The sequence below is a fragment of the Melospiza melodia genome, chromosome 19 (assembly GCF_035770615.1).
Source record: "Melospiza melodia melodia isolate bMelMel2 chromosome 19, bMelMel2.pri, whole genome shotgun sequence".
Lineage (NCBI taxonomy): Eukaryota > Metazoa > Chordata > Aves > Passeriformes > Passerellidae > Melospiza > Melospiza melodia.
This window is the reverse complement of record NC_086212.1, coordinates 10,316,097-10,332,752: the sequence shown is the minus strand read 5'-3', so window position 1 is coordinate 10,332,752 and position 16,656 is coordinate 10,316,097. Positions and strand designations below refer to the sequence as shown.

At 43.4% G+C, this 16,656-nt stretch overlaps 1 protein-coding gene across 2 annotated transcripts; it reads left to right on the top strand.

Moving 5' to 3' along the window:
• Nucleotides 1-2,144: 2,144 nt before the first annotated feature.
• On the top strand, nucleotides 2,145-15,391 carry BIRC7 (baculoviral IAP repeat containing 7). 2 transcript variants are annotated; one of them, XM_063172008.1, is made up of 7 exons: nucleotides 2,145-2,256; nucleotides 9,399-9,921; nucleotides 10,906-11,005; nucleotides 11,591-11,672; nucleotides 11,762-11,807; nucleotides 13,761-13,826; nucleotides 14,324-15,391. In XM_063172008.1, the coding sequence occupies exons 2-7, from the start codon at nucleotides 9,408-9,410 to the stop codon at nucleotides 14,521-14,523; spliced, it is 1,008 nt and encodes a 335-aa protein (XP_063028078.1). In that variant the 5' UTR covers nucleotides 2,145-2,256; nucleotides 9,399-9,407; the 3' UTR covers nucleotides 14,524-15,391. The 2 variants fall into 2 exon arrangements, with proteins under 2 accessions (XP_063028078.1, XP_063028079.1); XM_063172009.1 differs by lacking the exon at nucleotides 2,145-2,256 and having other exon boundaries at nucleotides 9,245-9,921.
• Nucleotides 15,392-16,656: the final 1,265 nt, after the last annotated feature.

Genomic DNA, 16,656 nt, shown 5'->3' with positions numbered 1-16,656 from the left:
CCCGAATGACTTAGGTTGGAAAAGGGCTCTGAGGCCATCGAATCCAACCTCTCCCCAGCACCCCTCGTCAGCTGCATCAGGGCACTGAGTGCCATGGCCACTCCACCGCCTCCCTGGGGCCACCCATTCCGATGTCTAACCACTCCTTCTGTGTAGGAATTCCTCTGGACACCCAGTCTGAACTGCCCCAGGTGTAGCTTAAGACTGTCAAGGACCATCAAAGCCCCACTCCTGTGCTGGCATAGGACACCCTCAGCCATCCCACCATGTGTCTGAGAGCATTGCCCAAATTTCCTTGAGTTCCGTCAGGCTCAATGCCATGATCACTGTCCTGGGGAGTCTTTTCTGGCTCCCCCAAGAGCTTTGGGAGACCAGCTTTCCCTTATACAGCCTGTCTGACCACTGGCAGCAGCCACCCTCAATATGGGTTTTTATCAGATTCATTTTTTTTTCCTCTCTTCCAGCTGTTTTGTAGGACCTGGGTGGGATTTGGACCCCTTAGCCCGGTTTATGTTGATATCAGCGGGATCAAGGTCTAAGTGCCGCTGGTTACAAAGTCTTGATTTTGGGGGTAAAAGTGGCAAATTCTGGTCCTTGTGGAATACATTAAACAACATAATCATGGTTTCCTTTAGATACACTTAAAACCAGAGTCTTCTCTGTGTTCACGTTTGAAAACTGTTAGTTTGAGCTTGTACTTACCATTCTAATAAAATATCTGAAATGAAGAGTCCGCTTTTGTCCTTTTTCTGATCAGACATCCAGAGTTAAGGAAGAAATAGTGGTGCTTTAATCCTCAGCACCTGCACATGCTTTGGGTTCTCCGTTTGACTTGGGTAGCAAGTAATAATGAGTATTTCCCTAGAAAATACTAATTTTCCCAGACTGGTTTGGGTTGGAAGGCACCTCAGAGATCATCTTGTTCCAATCCCTGCTGTGGGCAGGGACAGCTCCCATTAGACCAGGCTGCTCCAAGACCTGTCCAAGCTGGCCTGTTCCAATTCTGTTTGCTTTTGGTGTAATTATGGAGCCAATCACTAAATCCCTGCTGTGGGCAATCCCTGAGCGAACTGAAAAGCCTGTCCAAAGACCAGAACTTCAAGAAACAGGACAAAAAGGAGTGATCATTGTGGCTGGAGAGAGGAGCATGTGTGCAGCAGGAGAAGGGAAAGGCTGGGTGCCTGGGTGATGGGCACTGCTCCCAAGTCCATGTGATTGTGTATGTTCACATCTCGATATAGAAACGATGTGACTGTGAATCATCCCCGCCAGGAGAGCATGTGGGCAGAATGTTAGAGCTCTGTGCTTCAGCATCCCAGCACACAGGGGGCTCCTAGGCTGTACCTGCTAGGTTAGACCCAAAGGCAGCATGTCACATATGTACATGCATGTGCACATCTAAGTCTTTGTGGGAATAGTTTTTTCTGTTGTATTTGGAAAATCTGATTTTTTTTTTCCCCTGGTAATGCTAAGAATGATCTTGTCTATCTGTAAGAAGTGCATAGTCATTGAGAAATAAAACCAGTAAGATGAAAAATCTCAGGTGAAGGATATGGATAAGGCAATATTCATATTTTTATATATATATTATATAACTTAAGATACTCTTGGAGTGTAACATTGTAACCCAGGGGACACACAGGGTTTGGTTCTGTCTTAGTTGAATGAAATGTGTTCTTCTCATTTAAGAAAAAGTTGTACTTATCTTTTTCTTCCTTTGCTAACACTGAAATCTCACTAGAGTTCATGTGTAAGCTGCAGCATATTTTTGTTGGTGTTTTTATTATTTGTTTTTCATTCAGGTTTTACAGGAATTTTATGCAGCCCTCTCTGTTATGAGCATGGAGGAAAATCAAATATTGCCATAATGGAATAATCTCCCTCCTGCACCCTAAACCCCTTTGGAATGTTCCCAAACCAAAGATCCAGCATTCACTTCCATCATTTTAGGGTGAAAAATTAAAGCAGACACTCAGAGAAATTGTATCTGTTCTCCTCTCCTGTTTCTCATGTCACTGACACATTGTTTGTGAAAACATGAGGAGGGAAATCATATGCAAAGAGTGTGGCCTGTGAACAGATCCCATCTGACATCAGCATCACACATGCTGTTCCCTGCAAGACAAATTCCTTGGAAAGCTGTGGCAAGGAGCTCAGCAGAGCAATGACTGAGCACAGGCATTCTCCCCTGTCTCTTGGTCTTCATCCTTGGCTACTCCTTCTTGCTGCTCTCTGGGGTTTCCATGAAACTGTAAGGTCAGTCTGTCTTTGCTTACTTTGTTGTGCATTTTTCCCTTCAGCTCTTTGCAGTGACTTCAGGTTGTTTTTCTTCCTCGTCTTTCAGTCTTGCTATTGATTATTGATACAGGGACAAAACAAACTCATTCCAAGCCAATTTGCATGGAGAAAAGCAGATGATTGTGGTGTGAATAGCTCAAGAATAGATCTTTCTGCCTGTTGCCCAAGCAATATTCAGGCAGCCAGGCACATTCTCTGCAATAAAAACACAGTCCCAACTATAGCAGGATTTAATTGGAAAATCAGATGTTCTGTGATTCTTGATGGCTGATTTTCTGCCAATTATAAAGTAGGACAAGCTCCATTAGAATCACAACAATGCCTGACAAATCCTTCTTTACAGGTAATTTAATGGCTGAATGGCGGAGCTGTGGCCACAAGTGGATAAGAATCTCTTCTGAGGAGCTGTTAGTTATATATGTGAATAATTTGGAGTTGCAATGCCACTCAGTTTACATGAGGCTCCAGGTCTTCTGTTCCTGTACCTCCTGTCTTGGAGTAGGTAGAAGGAATAGAGCCCAAATGTGAGGCTCCTCCATGTCAGAACCAGAAGGAATTGGGAAATTATCAAAGCCAGTCAGAGGGAGAGGAAGAGGTGAAATTCATCTTTGAGGAAACCTACCAGGTGCAACTTAGGAAGGAAAAAAGCAAGGGAATATACTTTGTATTTTCCATACTCACTGTGGGAATGTACTTAGCCCTGTAGTTTTCCTCCTCAAATTTTAATTTGCATTCCCAATCCCTGTGCTGCTGCTCAGGCCTCTAAGCACTCTGCATGCTCTTTGGATCACTGGATTGTTGATCTGCTGAAAACTGAAAATAGTTCATTCAATTTGCAGCAGCAGTGAATTTTTACAGATTTTTTTCAAGTATTCAGAATCTTAGGGGAAACAAAAAAAGACAGCAAATGATGGATGGGGTTTGGGGTTGTTCTGAATTTCTTTTTTTTTTCCTCTTGATTACTGGGTCAACTGGCAAGGGCAAGAAGGGCTAGAAAACTGAATAAAGAGAAAAAATAATCCTTGAAAAAGAAACTCACATTTTTCAGCTCCAAAAGACATTTAGAAAAATAAAAGAGAAGCTATTTTCTACAAACACTTTCCTTTGAAAAATAAGTGAACAGTGGTCAACCCACTCTTCAATAACAGAAATATTTTTTATAATAGGCAGGACACTGAAACCATGAAGTTTTTTAGATTTTTAAGGCCAGTTCCTCTGCTGATTTTTTGAGTATCTGCTGTGCTTTGCAGATTTTCCTTTTCATATGTACTGTGTTCTGTTCTGTGGGATGGGATATTAATAGGGTTTGATTTAAAGCACTTTCATGAATCACGTTGCAAGCTACATTTAGCTATTCCTAACTATTACAATACCTAAAGTTTTGAGGCAATCAAATGCCACAGCAGTGGGGGCCAGGGAAAAGAATTAGGGCAGGACATGAAAAGATTTGAATCCCTGGGAAATCACAAAACAGGTGTTTGTTATTCACCTGTGTTAGTTCCAGCAGTCTCTATGTATAGGATGTGTACTTTCCACAAGAGCAGGCAGTGATAGGATAAGGGAGAATGGCTTTAAACTAAAAGAGGAGAGGTTTAGGTTTGATATTAGGATGAAGTTCTTTACTCAGATGGTGCTGAGGCCCTGGCACAGGTTGCCCAGAGAAGCTGTGGCTGCCCCATCCCTGGAAGTGTCCAAGGCCAGGTTGGATGGGGCTTGGAGCAGCCTGGGACAGTGGAAAGTGCCCCTGCCCGTGGCAGAGATTGCAATGAGATGAACTTTAAGGTCCCTTCCAACCCAAACCATTCTGGCATTCTATGATTTACTTCATAAAAACATTGTCCAGGCTTCCTGAATGAAAGATTGTTAATGTGAGAAGAAATAATCCATTTATTATTATTAATAGTCCATGTTGTTATTAAAAGTCTGCTGAGAGAAGTGCAGCAAGGAAGCTGTTGATAGGCAGAGAAGATCACTGTAGATGTATGGCAGAACTTGCTATGGGAAAATAAAAACTTGAGCTGCATGAAACAGCAAAGTGAGGCTTCTGAGCTTTGCCCTGCCCTGAGGAAATGGCTCTGTGCTTGTCCCAGGGGTGACCAGTCACTTTTCAGTGTGCTTTGTCACTATTCACTGAGTTGGATCCTGTTTCCTGTCCGCAGTGGATTTGTTTTAGGGATGCTGCGGAGCTGTGTCAGCACCAGCAGAGTGCTTTGGTCCCTCAGGGCTGCCCTGGAGGCAGCTGAGCAGATGGGCTCCTCCTGGGTGTTCCTGTGGCAGGAGCTCCCCTGAGAGCAGCTCTGCAGGAGCAGACCAGCTGCTCCTTCAGGGGAAGGAAGGGGGAGGACAACACACAAGGAAGAGGCAGCCAGAAGAGGAAAAGAGAGGCCCTAAATGGAGGAACAGCAGCATTCATCTGTGTCTAGGGCTTCAAGTATAAGGATTTTGTCTACACTGCTTCAGGCTGCAAAGCAGTTACATCACAGACTCTGGATGGTTTATTCTGAAAAGTGGATCCACATCTTAATTTTGGCTAACATCTGAGCAAGTGAGAATGGGAATGATGCCATAAATTTGCTTGATACCCAGTCCCTTTACACATCAGTTGCAGTGACAAGCTATGGTGTCTCCTTTTGTGTTCCAGCCTCTTCATTTCTTCACCAATGCCAACTGATACCTTTTTTCCTCCTGTTATAAAAGCCTCTTTCTTCAGTAAACTCTTAATTTATTGATGAAAGCACAATAGTCTACCCAAGATAAGCCACTCAGAACAGCTCCAGCCCCTTACAGCTGGGTGGCACCTCCAGGGTGGAGATGCTGAATTCTGCTGGAGTTTTTCCAGGGGCTCCAGTCACTTCAGTGCTTTCAAGCCCTTCATTATGCTGTCTCCAGATATATTCTGCCCCTTGTATTTATTGATTGTTTTCCTTCCAAATCAGGTTGATAATAGCAACCAGATTTTTGGTTAATTATGTTTATATTACTTTCTTCATCAAGTGTTTCCAATCACTGTCTAGTGATGGCAGTGTTGATCATTATCACTGATCTGTCCTGGACTCTGATTGATGTTTACTGAGTCCCACATTTGTTTATCATTAGTTCATGACACTCCTCATTTTAAGAAGCATTCAGAAGTTCAGTAGGACATCTTAATGCTCTGAAAAGAAACTGAAAATGTATGACTTGCTAAAAAAGATCAGTATAAGTTGCATACAACAGATTACTGAATATGTTATTTGCTTTCCAAATTTTAATGTGCTAAAATAAAACCCTATCGTTTATACATGGTGACTTGTTTTTACTTGCTCTCAGCACCACACTTGGAGTCATTTCATCTTCTTCTGCTACAGTCATCTCACTGGTTGTACTCAGCTCTCCTTTGTTGGTGAAATGTTCCCCCCAAAACCACATCAGTGTATCCCCTCAGATAATCAAACTTAAACCTGTCCTGGAAGTTTTTATGATAGAAGAATGTTATGTATACAAGAAAAAACCCAAAACAAATAACCCCTACCAGAAACAGACCAATGTTGTCAATTAACTTAGAAGCTGCTTTTGAGATTTATACAGCTTTTTCCTCTTTAACATTTAGGCTGGGACTTCTCCTAAAACAGGTGGAATTGTGCACACCTTTGAAAAGCCAGGTGGTTATAAGCAGTAGAAGATGAGGTTATTGTTTGTAAAATGCTTGTAAAATTCAGAATTATCAATCACTCTTATTGATTAACAGGTGATTTGCTACAACCCATCAGTAGACCCCAAACAGCCTCTGCAGGAGGAATGTTGTTAACTCTGTCCCTTGGAATTTTAGGATGCATTCTTCAAAAATCAGCATAGACTTAGAAAGGATAGGATCCACAGAGTAGAAGATAATGTACAATTATCTTTATATGTATTTTATTACAGAGAATTTCACTAAGGAGAATAGAATCACCTCCCCAGCACATTCTCTTGTTACAGCATTCTCTAAATGTCATATAAAAGCACTGCCCTCTACTGCTCAGGGGCTTTCATTAGCAAGTATTTAATTAGCAAAAAACCCAACACTTCTTTTTAATGAGAATGATTGTATGGGCTTGCCTGTAAAAAAAAAGGACTCTGGATCTTTTTATCAAAAGAAAAATGCTAATTTATAATTTCTGAGAAACACAAATCACCTATGTTCTTATGTTTATATGGAGAACTGATATTTTGTCAAGAGTTTAGAAGAAGCTTTATGCATCTTCTCAGACAGTGGTGAAGGAGAACACGTTTTCAAGTAATTGCACCTTTTAAAACTGTCATTAAAATCCTCCATTTTGTGGAATTGTGGCCACAGGAAGGCAAAGGAATAGGAAGATTTCAAGTTGTGAAGATGCAATTGCAGAAAAAAAACTTGATTCCTAAAGTAAAGGCAATGCAATCTGTCCAAGCTCTCTGGAGAAAATTCTTGTTGCTATTTATCTGCTAATTTTACAGTACATTTTATTAAGAAACTTAAGGTGCAAAACATGTGAAAACAAGCTGAAAAACATACAGAAATACTGTCAATAGAGTTACAGCAAAATAGGGATGTGACAGCCATTGTATCATGCGAGTCAGGATGTCACACCTGGCACTAGACTAGGTTTTAACAAGATCTGGTATTTTCTAGAGAAAATTTGAGCTTAACTTTATATCTTTGCTTTGTGACTCCATTTTATATAGATGAAATTTGGGCTCATTAGCCAATAGAGATTAGAAATTAGCTCATTAGCCCATCCCAACCAATTGGGGGCAACTCAGCGTTATATAAATGGCCTCTGAGGCAGGTGGGCTCACTTACTCCTCAGCAGTGTTCTGCTTTGGGGGAGCCATCTGAGGAGAGAAGATTTTTGTGTGAGGCTTGTGATGCTGAGAGAGTTTTAAATTATGGAAGCTTTCTGGGGTTTAGTTAGCATGTTTCAGGTAAAGTTGGGGTTTTTTTAAGGAATTTTTTTATTGTGCTAATTGTTGGTATGAGCTATAATGATGTTTTGGCTTTCTATTCCTGTATAAGTAGTGGGTTGTGGTAGAACATTGGTTTTTAGTGGTGTTATAGCTGTTTAAAATTTTAATTTTGTTTGGGGAGTCTCATTAGCAAAGCTAATGAATCTTCTGCACAGTATATGAATGTGCAGGTAAACCATAATGGGCTTCTTAATAAGCAAAACATAAATATATTTGTTCTCCTGCATTGCACCTCGTATTAAAAAAGCCTTTTGTGGAAGAAATAATTTTCTTTGTGAAGACACAAAGCAAAATCTGTGAAGCTTGCTCTCAAGGGCTTTCTAGGTGGAGGAAGGCTAACATAACCTTGCCATCATCTCTGTGCAACCCAAAATTTGTTGTAGCTGAAGAGTTACAGCTTTTCCTTTGTTAAGGCTCAAGATGAGAGCAGCACTGCATGTGGAGCTGTGCCTGATGAACAAGCTTCTGTGTTCTGGGAGCAAAATCTGCTGTGAAGGCAAACAATCTGCCTCTCCTCAGGCTGCTTAGCTTGCAGATTCTGCTGGGCATCAGTGACTGATGGCCTCTGAGCTTGTTTCTCTATGGACTTCTCCTTATACCAGTGACACAGTTCTTGAGTAGCTTCTTTATTGTACCAAGCAAAGCACAGTTTCTGAAACAGACTTTTAGAGCCTTTTCTTCCAGCCCTGGTTTCTGTCCCTGTCATTATAAAAGGGATTTCTGGTTGCTGATGAACATTCTCTTCCTTGCTGCCTTTTATTATAAGAGGCACGTGGTCGAGTAAGTTTGATTCTGCTTTTAAAATCTCACAAAATGTGTAATACCTATGGAGGACAGCTGCGAGTTTTGTGACTAAAATGACCTGTAAGCTTTTTTTTTCTCCCTAAATGTGCTGCAGCCCTTAATTAGAGAAATAGTTCTTCAGAGATGCTTCTGGCCTGAGTGTTTTTTAATCCTCCTCAGAGTCTCTGTGCTGGTGTTTGCTGCAGAGTAGCTGCTGTATCTGTGATCTCCTCTTGTTTGTGCTTTACTGTGCACTGCTGTAGTTATCTGTTATTTTAATGTGCTGTACCAGCCTCAAAAAATTGTACCTTTTAACAGTGTGTATTTATATTTTCTTTTCCTGTGTGATGTCTTTTGGTTTGTTTTCTAATAATGCTTAGCCCTGATAACCAGTAAATAGGAAGTTGCACTTCCTTGAGTTGAACTCACCTATTGAGTTGGGTGGGGAAGGGATTTGGAGGGTTCTTAATTTTAAAAAAAAGGGATTGATTTCACCTCTCACTTAAATCACATTGTGTAGGGACTTCTCTCCAAAGGAATTAGATTGTTCCTGGCCCTCAGTTGTGTCACTGTAGGGCCTTTTGAAAGTGTCTTTGCCAGCCACAGGGAAAGTGTTGGAAGCAGTGCCTGAGATGCAGTTCAACCACCCAGGGAAGGGCTGTGACCTTGAGCAGGGTGAGAGCTTGGAGAATCAAGCACTTGGGAACTCCTTTAATTTCCCCCTTCCTCTTGCATGGAAGTAGCACAGGCAGAATATGACAAAAAACTAGAAAATTCTGTATTTAAGTACGCCACCTCGTAGAAACTGTACCTAATTATTTTAGGCTTGGAAAAATTCTCTTTTATAGAGCTCTTTCTAGATAATCATTGCTTAATAATCATGACAATAAAAACATGAGAAATGTGATGTTTTGTGTGGTAAATGGGAGATGGAGACATTATTTGTTTGGGTGTGGCTGTTCTCTGTTTTGTCATGACATGCCTGGTTTAGGGAATAAAAACAGAGCCTTTTTCATGCTAGTTTAAGGGCTTAGCAAAATGGCTGGGGATTTCTCTTGCCAAAGGTTCAGCTTGGGAGGCAGCACAGGTTTTTTTTTGCCCTCCCCTCTCTGTTCCATCTTTCCTGTAAATTGTCAGAGAGCCTTGGAAAGCTCTGGACTCTTCCCGCCAGACACCAATGAAGGCTCAGCAAAACTCCAACAGCAAAGCACAGAAACACCAGATCTGTGACTGGGCTGCCATTCCCAAACAAGCTGGGCTTTGTTGTGAGCAGGAGCTTTCTGGAATGGGCAACAATAGCACGGGCTGGGAACGCAGCTGACTGCCCTGGGCTCTCCCATCCTCTCTTGCAGAGCACGGCCATGGGGGATGCAGCACCAGCAGAGGAGCCCAGGGCTGCTCGCTGCAGGCTCTTCAATTCCAGCATGAGGAGCGTGGCCAGCAGGCTCAGGACCTTCCAGCAGTGGCCCCGCACTGCCCCTGTGTCTGCCCAGGACCTGGTGGATGCTGGTTTTTTCTACGTGGGCCCTGGGGATGAAGTGCAGTGTTTCTGCTGTGGTGGCGTCCTGAAGGACTGGAGACCTGGGGATTGCCCCCTCATAGAGCACATGCATTTCTTCCCTTCCTGTAAATACATCCGTGGGGAGAGTGCTGGGAACCAGGAGATGCTGTCCCTGCAGGAGATCTTTGACACTGTGGATGGGCAGTTCCTGAGTGTCTTGCAGGGGATAGTCAGTGAGGAGACAGCCATGCCCAACGAGCCAGAGTACCCTGAGATGGTGACAGAGGAGATGAGACTGTCTACATTTGAGAACTGGCCACAAAATTCCAGCATTCATCCAGAGCAACTGGCTAGAGCAGGGTTCTTTTATACAGGTAGGTACTCTGGGGAAATGTTCTTAACTCTTATTTGAGTTAACTTTTGAAAGCTTCACTGTTGCTTTTACAAATACCTGTATGCACATGTATTGTAGTTAAAAACCACATCCTTCCTTCAGCCTGTGCTGTTTCTCTTGCTGCTTGTGCAGAATTTGTTTCAACATTTAACTCCTGTTTGAGTACTGAGGGGTCCACTAGTAAATACCTCCTTGCCAGCCGGAGAGGAAAAGGTGATGTGTTTTAAACAGAATGGTGATGTTTTACAAACAGAAGAGTCTGTGCTTTAAGGTCCATTGAGTGTATTTATTCCTTGCATTTTTAAAAGGACCTGAGGAGCTTGCTTGGTGTGCCATGTTTTGGATAGGCTGTGTCTTGCCCTGAAGCCTCTTCTCAAAACCCCAAACCTGAGTGAACAGCTGCATGGAGTCAGCCCCTCTGGCTGTGGCTTGTTCCTCTAAGGACTCTTAATCTGAAATACAAAAATCAGATACTTTTTTTTTGTTGAGGAAAATTGGCAATATTTATTGTAATCACATGCATGTGAATATCAATATAATATTATTTCCTTTTGAGAATGCTTTGCAGGTTAGGTAATGGGTTTGAAGAAATACTCCTCTCTGAATTAACCAGCCAGAGGAAATATTTGCACAATGGCAGATTGTGGTTAGTGAGCAAAGTGTGTTCACAGGTGTAACTAATTACAGCTCTGCTCCAAATGCAGGCAGGGGGGTGGGCTGGGGGGGTTGTGCTTTGGGGCTTAGCTGCTCCCATGGATGCTGCCTGTGAGCTTGTGATCCCCTTCTGGAATCATCTCAGCCAGCTCTGGGAGCTCAGCCTGAGTTCCTGCCCCTGTACAATGTGCACTGTGTTAGTAAATTGTCATGTGTTCATCAGCCTGTGTTTTGTGCTGGGTCTCACCCAGGGTTAGTGTAGGGCATGTGGTGTCTCAGGTGTCACATAATCTCTTGCTCTCCCTTTCAGGACGAGGAGATGTAGTGAGGTGTTTTTACTGTGATGGAGGCGTGAGGAGCTGGTCCTTGGGAGATGATCCTTGGAGGGAACATGCCAAATGGTACCCAGAGTAAGTCAGTTTTGGTTAAAAAATACCTCAAAAAATAGGTCATGCATTTCACACTGATACTTTCTTTCATAGGATAGAAATGTTTATATCCTCTCACCTTAAAAGCAAAATAAAATGCTCGAGCTCAGGTAGAATTGCACAGTTCAGACCTGAGATTCTCTAATTTGACCTAGAGTTCACCATCTAAGAGTTCAATTAAAATAACTTTCTTTGGCATCAAAGAAGAGCTTTATTACTCCTGCTCTGAGGTACAAGAAGAAATGTACTGTAAGCCTTGGTTTTCTGCAGCAGTTCTTGTCTCTTTCCTGTGAACTGCTCTCTCACCACAGTTCCTGTGGTCTGCTCTAAAGCATGTTACAACTGAGCTCCTCTTGGGCCAAAATGAAGACTGAATTAAGGGGGAGGGATCATGATCCTCTTACTGTCAGCCTTTGTGCAAGAGGTGGTGAAACACCTGATACCCTGTCTTTAATGGACACATAGAGGTTTGCTCATTGCCCAACACACTCTTTGCTTAGAAATTTGAAACTGCAACTTTCACTTGGGGGAGCCTGTACTAATGCATTTCAACTTTTCTGCTCCTAGGTGTGAATTTTTACTGCACTCAAGGGGGAGAGAATTTGTTAACAGCATTCAGGGAACCTTTTCTGGCACCCTGCTGGCTCCTGTGAGTTGTGAACATTTTGTGTGTAGTGGATTAGGTTTGGTAGATGGGAGAGTCTTGAACACAGGCTTCTCTTTTTGTATCATTTTCAGAGACATTCCTGGGACCAGACTGAGCAAGACTCCTCTCCCTCCCAAGGTCAGTGCTGTAATTCCACGGTGTTTTATATTCTGAATGTGGTGTGGTCTGAATTCCACCAGCCCACCTCAGCTGCTCTGCCCTCTGTAGACGTGGTGCTTGTGAGATGTTTTGATACTCTAGAAGAGGTTTCACTTTGGTTTTAGGAAGTGGTCTCTAGCTCAAGAAACAAAATTGTTCTTATGAGGCCTCATAGTGAAAGGCCAGACACACTTATCTAGTCTGGATAATCATGTGAATTTTGAGTACTTACCTCACTTTTCTTTGGCTTTTGATGCTCTTGCTGCTGATGTCTGTTTGTAAAGCCCTTCACTACAACACTTCAAACATGCTTGATAAGAAACCAGAGAACAGTAGAGGGTCTAGATGTTCATGAAAATGTTGTTGCTGGGATTTATCCCATTTATCAGTCGCTCCCAGAAATGTAAGTAGGTGAAGTTTGGCTATATAAGCTCAAGCAGGACTCGAGCCTTTGAAGACACTGCCAGCTGAATTTCCTTCTTCTGTTGTTACTGATGAACGGTTGAGGTAGGAGAGGCTTCAATTGGGATGTTCCACTTGATGCTCATGAAAGCAGTTTTGAGGCTTCTGTTCTGGGATGTGAAAACAGAGATAAGGATTCTGGACTGATGCCAAACACAGGAGACTGTTCACGGATAAAGTGAAATAAACCATCCAAAATAAGTGTCTGGGCTTTTATAAAAATGGCTTTGATTAACTTCCTTGTGAGTAATGATTTGAAGTAAAAAAATAAATGTGGAAGTTAATCTAGCTAAGGGGATAGCTTGAGGAGTGTTCTAGGGTATATAATGCCATTTTATGTAGAACACCTTCAAGGAATGTCATGCTTTTTGCCCAAAGCTCTGCCTTTTTGGTAAGGTACCTGTTCACTGCTTTACAGATCCTCTGAGGAACCGGGAATTGCTGGCTCATCCTTCTGAGGATCAGAGTCTCATAGTGCAGAATGTCCTGCAGATGGGCTTTGACCCCAGCTGGGTGGCAAACCTGGTAGAGAATAAATTTGCGCTGACTGGGACTTCCTACCTGTCTGAGTCTGAGCTGATTTCAGACCTGCTGCAGCCAGGCTGGGGGGCCAGCAGCAGTGCAGGAGGGAGGAGAGGTAGGCCTGACTCACACCTGGGTGTTTCACCTCTTTCTCTCTGCACCTGGAGCGCTGCTGGGAGTGTCCTGAGGGTCTGCTGGAATTAAGAGGGATAATGCCCCCAAGCCTGCCTTTCCTTGGGAGCCTGAGCAATGAGGCTCTGAGTTAAAGAAACCTGGAGGAGCTGTGGTTGCTGGGATGTCAGTGGCTCTATCTGGCTGTGCTGGGTTTCCTTGGTGTTTCTTACTTCCCTCAGACCTGCAGAAAGTGGCACTCCATGACGTGCAGGCTCGGGCACAAATTCACAGCTGATCCAGGCAGAGGCAGGTGTCTGAAGCAAAGCTCCTGGGATGGATGATCACTCCAAGCCCATTTAAAATTGGAATCAATAACCTGTTTAGAAATAGCCATAGTTCTTGTCTAGATAAGATATATTTTCCTTAACTTCTGCCTTTTGTTATCTGTTTTGTGAAATCTGTTTGCGAAGTTGAAGATTCCAAAGCTCCTGCCTCCACAGCATGGTCTGCCACTTCTGTAGCTAACATGGAAAAAATTCAACAAAACTGAAATTTTGATTAAATAGTAGCACAGGAGGTGGAATGGCCAGCTGATGTGATGGATAAACCACCTTTGAGGAGAGAATGTGGTGTGGACAGACAGGCCTGGGCAAGGAGGTGAACTTAAACAGCTGCTGAAGCACCACAGAGAACATCAGCCACACCAGGCTGAGAATAAGACACTTTTAACCAAATGCTTCTGAGGTCCATGGTATTTCTTGTTTCCACACAGCACTGTCAGGAGAGGGATAAAGGAGGTAGCATTGAATGCCATCTTCTTTTCTGGTTCTACAGGTGCTGTTCAGAGAGAGACTGGAACATCAAGACAAGAAATACGATCTGTGCAGCAGAAGGAACCAGGTGCTCTGGGCTGGCAGTGTGGGGAACTGAGCTTAAGCATGACTGGGAGGAGTTCTAGAATGACAGTATCAGTAGTCATTATACTAACTAATTTTTTAAATTTTGAAGAGGACTGTGTGCTAGTTTGAGTGGTACCTGAGCACAGGAACCCTTATTTGGGGATTGGAGTGCCCCTGGAAGCAGCTGTTACCAAAAAATCAGTTTATGGGGATAATTTATGTACCACAGTAAATGCTGTTGATCTGTGTCCCTGCTCAGTCCAGTGAGTGTAGATAAGCTGAACCTTGTGTAGATAAGCCAGTCTACAATAGCTGGAGTTCTTCAGCTTAAATGAAACTTGCCTGAGAGGTACTTTTGCCATCTTCACAGTCTCTGAACAGAACAATGGGCAAGTTGCAGCAGTGTGACCTCTTAAGCTGTCACAACTGGCACTCTGGAGCTGTGACAAAGCACTCACAATTTGGGCTCTTGTCTTTTTTTTGTTTGTTTTTTGGTAGAGTCTCAGCTGAGCGTGGAGGAACAGCTGCGGCGCCTGCAGGAGGAGAGGATGTGCAAAGTGTGCATGGACAGAGATGTGTCTGTTGTGTTTGTTCCCTGTGGCCACCTGGTAGCCTGTGAAGCCTGTGCCCTCAACCTGAGGCTGTGTCCCATCTGCAGAGCCGCCATCCGGGGCAGCGTGAGAGCCTTCATGTCCTGAGCCACGCTGCACCCAGGGGGGAAGATAAGTCCATACAACTCATTGGTAACTCAGCAGAGGGAGAAAAGAAGTAAATAATTTGCTGGAGCAATCTCATTTGTAGGGTGGCTTGGCATAAGTGTAAAAACTCACTGCATGTGTCTCCCATGCACAGTGTTTGTAGGAAGAGCTGCTGGTTTGATCTCCTCTTGATTTAGGGCTGCTCCAGGAGAGCTCTGCTGGGTTCTTTTGCCCTCCAAAATGAGGCTTTTATTGACAGAGATTCTCTCTCTCCACATTGTGTTCTCAAGTGAATCTTTGCTCTGTGTTGAAATCAAAGACTGTTTTCAGCAGACTTTTTTTCTCACTTAGCATTTGTCTAGAGATTATTCTCTTAGGGATTCCTTCAGGAAGTTTGATTGAAAGTGGGATTATTTTTTGTACAAAATGCATTCCATTGGGACTAGAATACTCAGCAACAATGTGTTATGGGGGAGGGACAATCTACCTTTTTCTCCCCTTTTTGCTGTCTTTCTTTTTTCTCCCCTTTTTGTTGAATTTTCAACAACTGATGAAACGTTTCAGTAATACTCAAATTTGCATAACTAAGTGGAACAGTCTGGCCTAACTCTCCAAGCTCTCTGCTCTCAGCTGACCTCCCCTGGTGGAAGGCTCTGTGCTCGGGGTCACTGGATGGTCTCCTGGAAGCTTCTTATGGAGCTCTTCTCTGGCTGCTGGGTATTATCCTGGTAGAAAACAGCTCTGGAAATATACCTTTTTAGAAGATACCTTTGCTGGCTAAAGTGGTGATTCTTATTTAAAATGGAATACTCTCTCATGTAGCCAAAAAGAGTAAGTTTCATCCATGCTCTGCCTTGTTAAGTGAAGGGAAAGGAAATAAGTTTTTAAAAATAAACTGTTCTTTTTCATGGAATAAAATTTTTCCTTTATTTAACTTAAAGGTCTGAGTATCTGATTTGAGTACAATTCCCTACTAGGGGAGGGGTGTGGTGGTGTCCTAAAATATTGGAGTGACATCAGGTCGTAAACAACATTTGTACTTCTGTATTAAGTGGGCATGAGTAAGAAAAGCAGCTGTTTTACCATCCATCAGTGTCCTTTGGAATTTACCAGACAGCATGTGGGTCGTAGAGCCTGAGAATGGTTTGGTTGGAAGGGACCTTGAAACTCATCTCATTCCACCTCCTGCCATGGCCAGGGACACCTTCCACTGTCCCAGGTTGCTCCCAGCCCTGTCCAGCCTGGCCCTGGGCACTGCCAGGGATCCAGGGGCAGCCACAGCTGCTCTGGGCACCCTGAGCCAGGGCCTCAGCACCCTCATGGGGAGAATTTGGCTCCTCAGAATTCTCTTAAAATGCAAAAGAAGGGATAAGGATGAAGGAGAATAAGGATCTGATACATGAAACTGTGCAAACGCAGAATAATTCTGATCTGAACTCTTTGTAGAGTTTTGGTAGGTGGCTCTTTTTAGTGTATTTGCGGCTCTGGAGCTGCTTCCCTTTGGTTCCAGCTCTGGTTACTAAACAGCTTAGGGGTTGCCTGTGAGTCACTTTAAGGTGTCAGTTATCTGTGGATCCCATGGGAGGGCAGCTCTCTTCATCCCTGCCTTCAGAGGAAGGGAATATTAGCACAGTTCTTGGCAAAGATGAGAGAAATTAAGACTTGAGTGGTTTAAACTCTGCAGCTCTTGGAGGAATTGGTTGGGTCTCTGCCAGACAGCAGATTTGCTAGGGAACAGATCGTCACCACCATGCCAAATTAGGTCTTGTCTGGGTTCAGGGTATCCTTGGCTTTGTTTTGCCTCTATAAATACAGCACAAACCTACAGTTTAAATAGATGTGCTAATCTGAGGAGGGAAAACACCAGCCCAGTGCTGGAACAGTGTTATTTCCTCCGAACTCACCTGAGTGTGACTGGAACTGAGCAAGGCTGGAACTGCACCAGCTCTTTCTGGAGCTAACCCTGTTGAACTGTGTGAAAATGGTGAATGGCTTTTCCACCCCAGGGAAAGGGAGGAGCTGCTTTGTTTTCCTGCAGGGAAATGTCCCTTCAGAACCAGGTACCACGTTATTTGAGAAGCATCTCCAGCGATGCCTGTCCCCAACAGAGGGCACTCCGAAACTGGAGAGAAG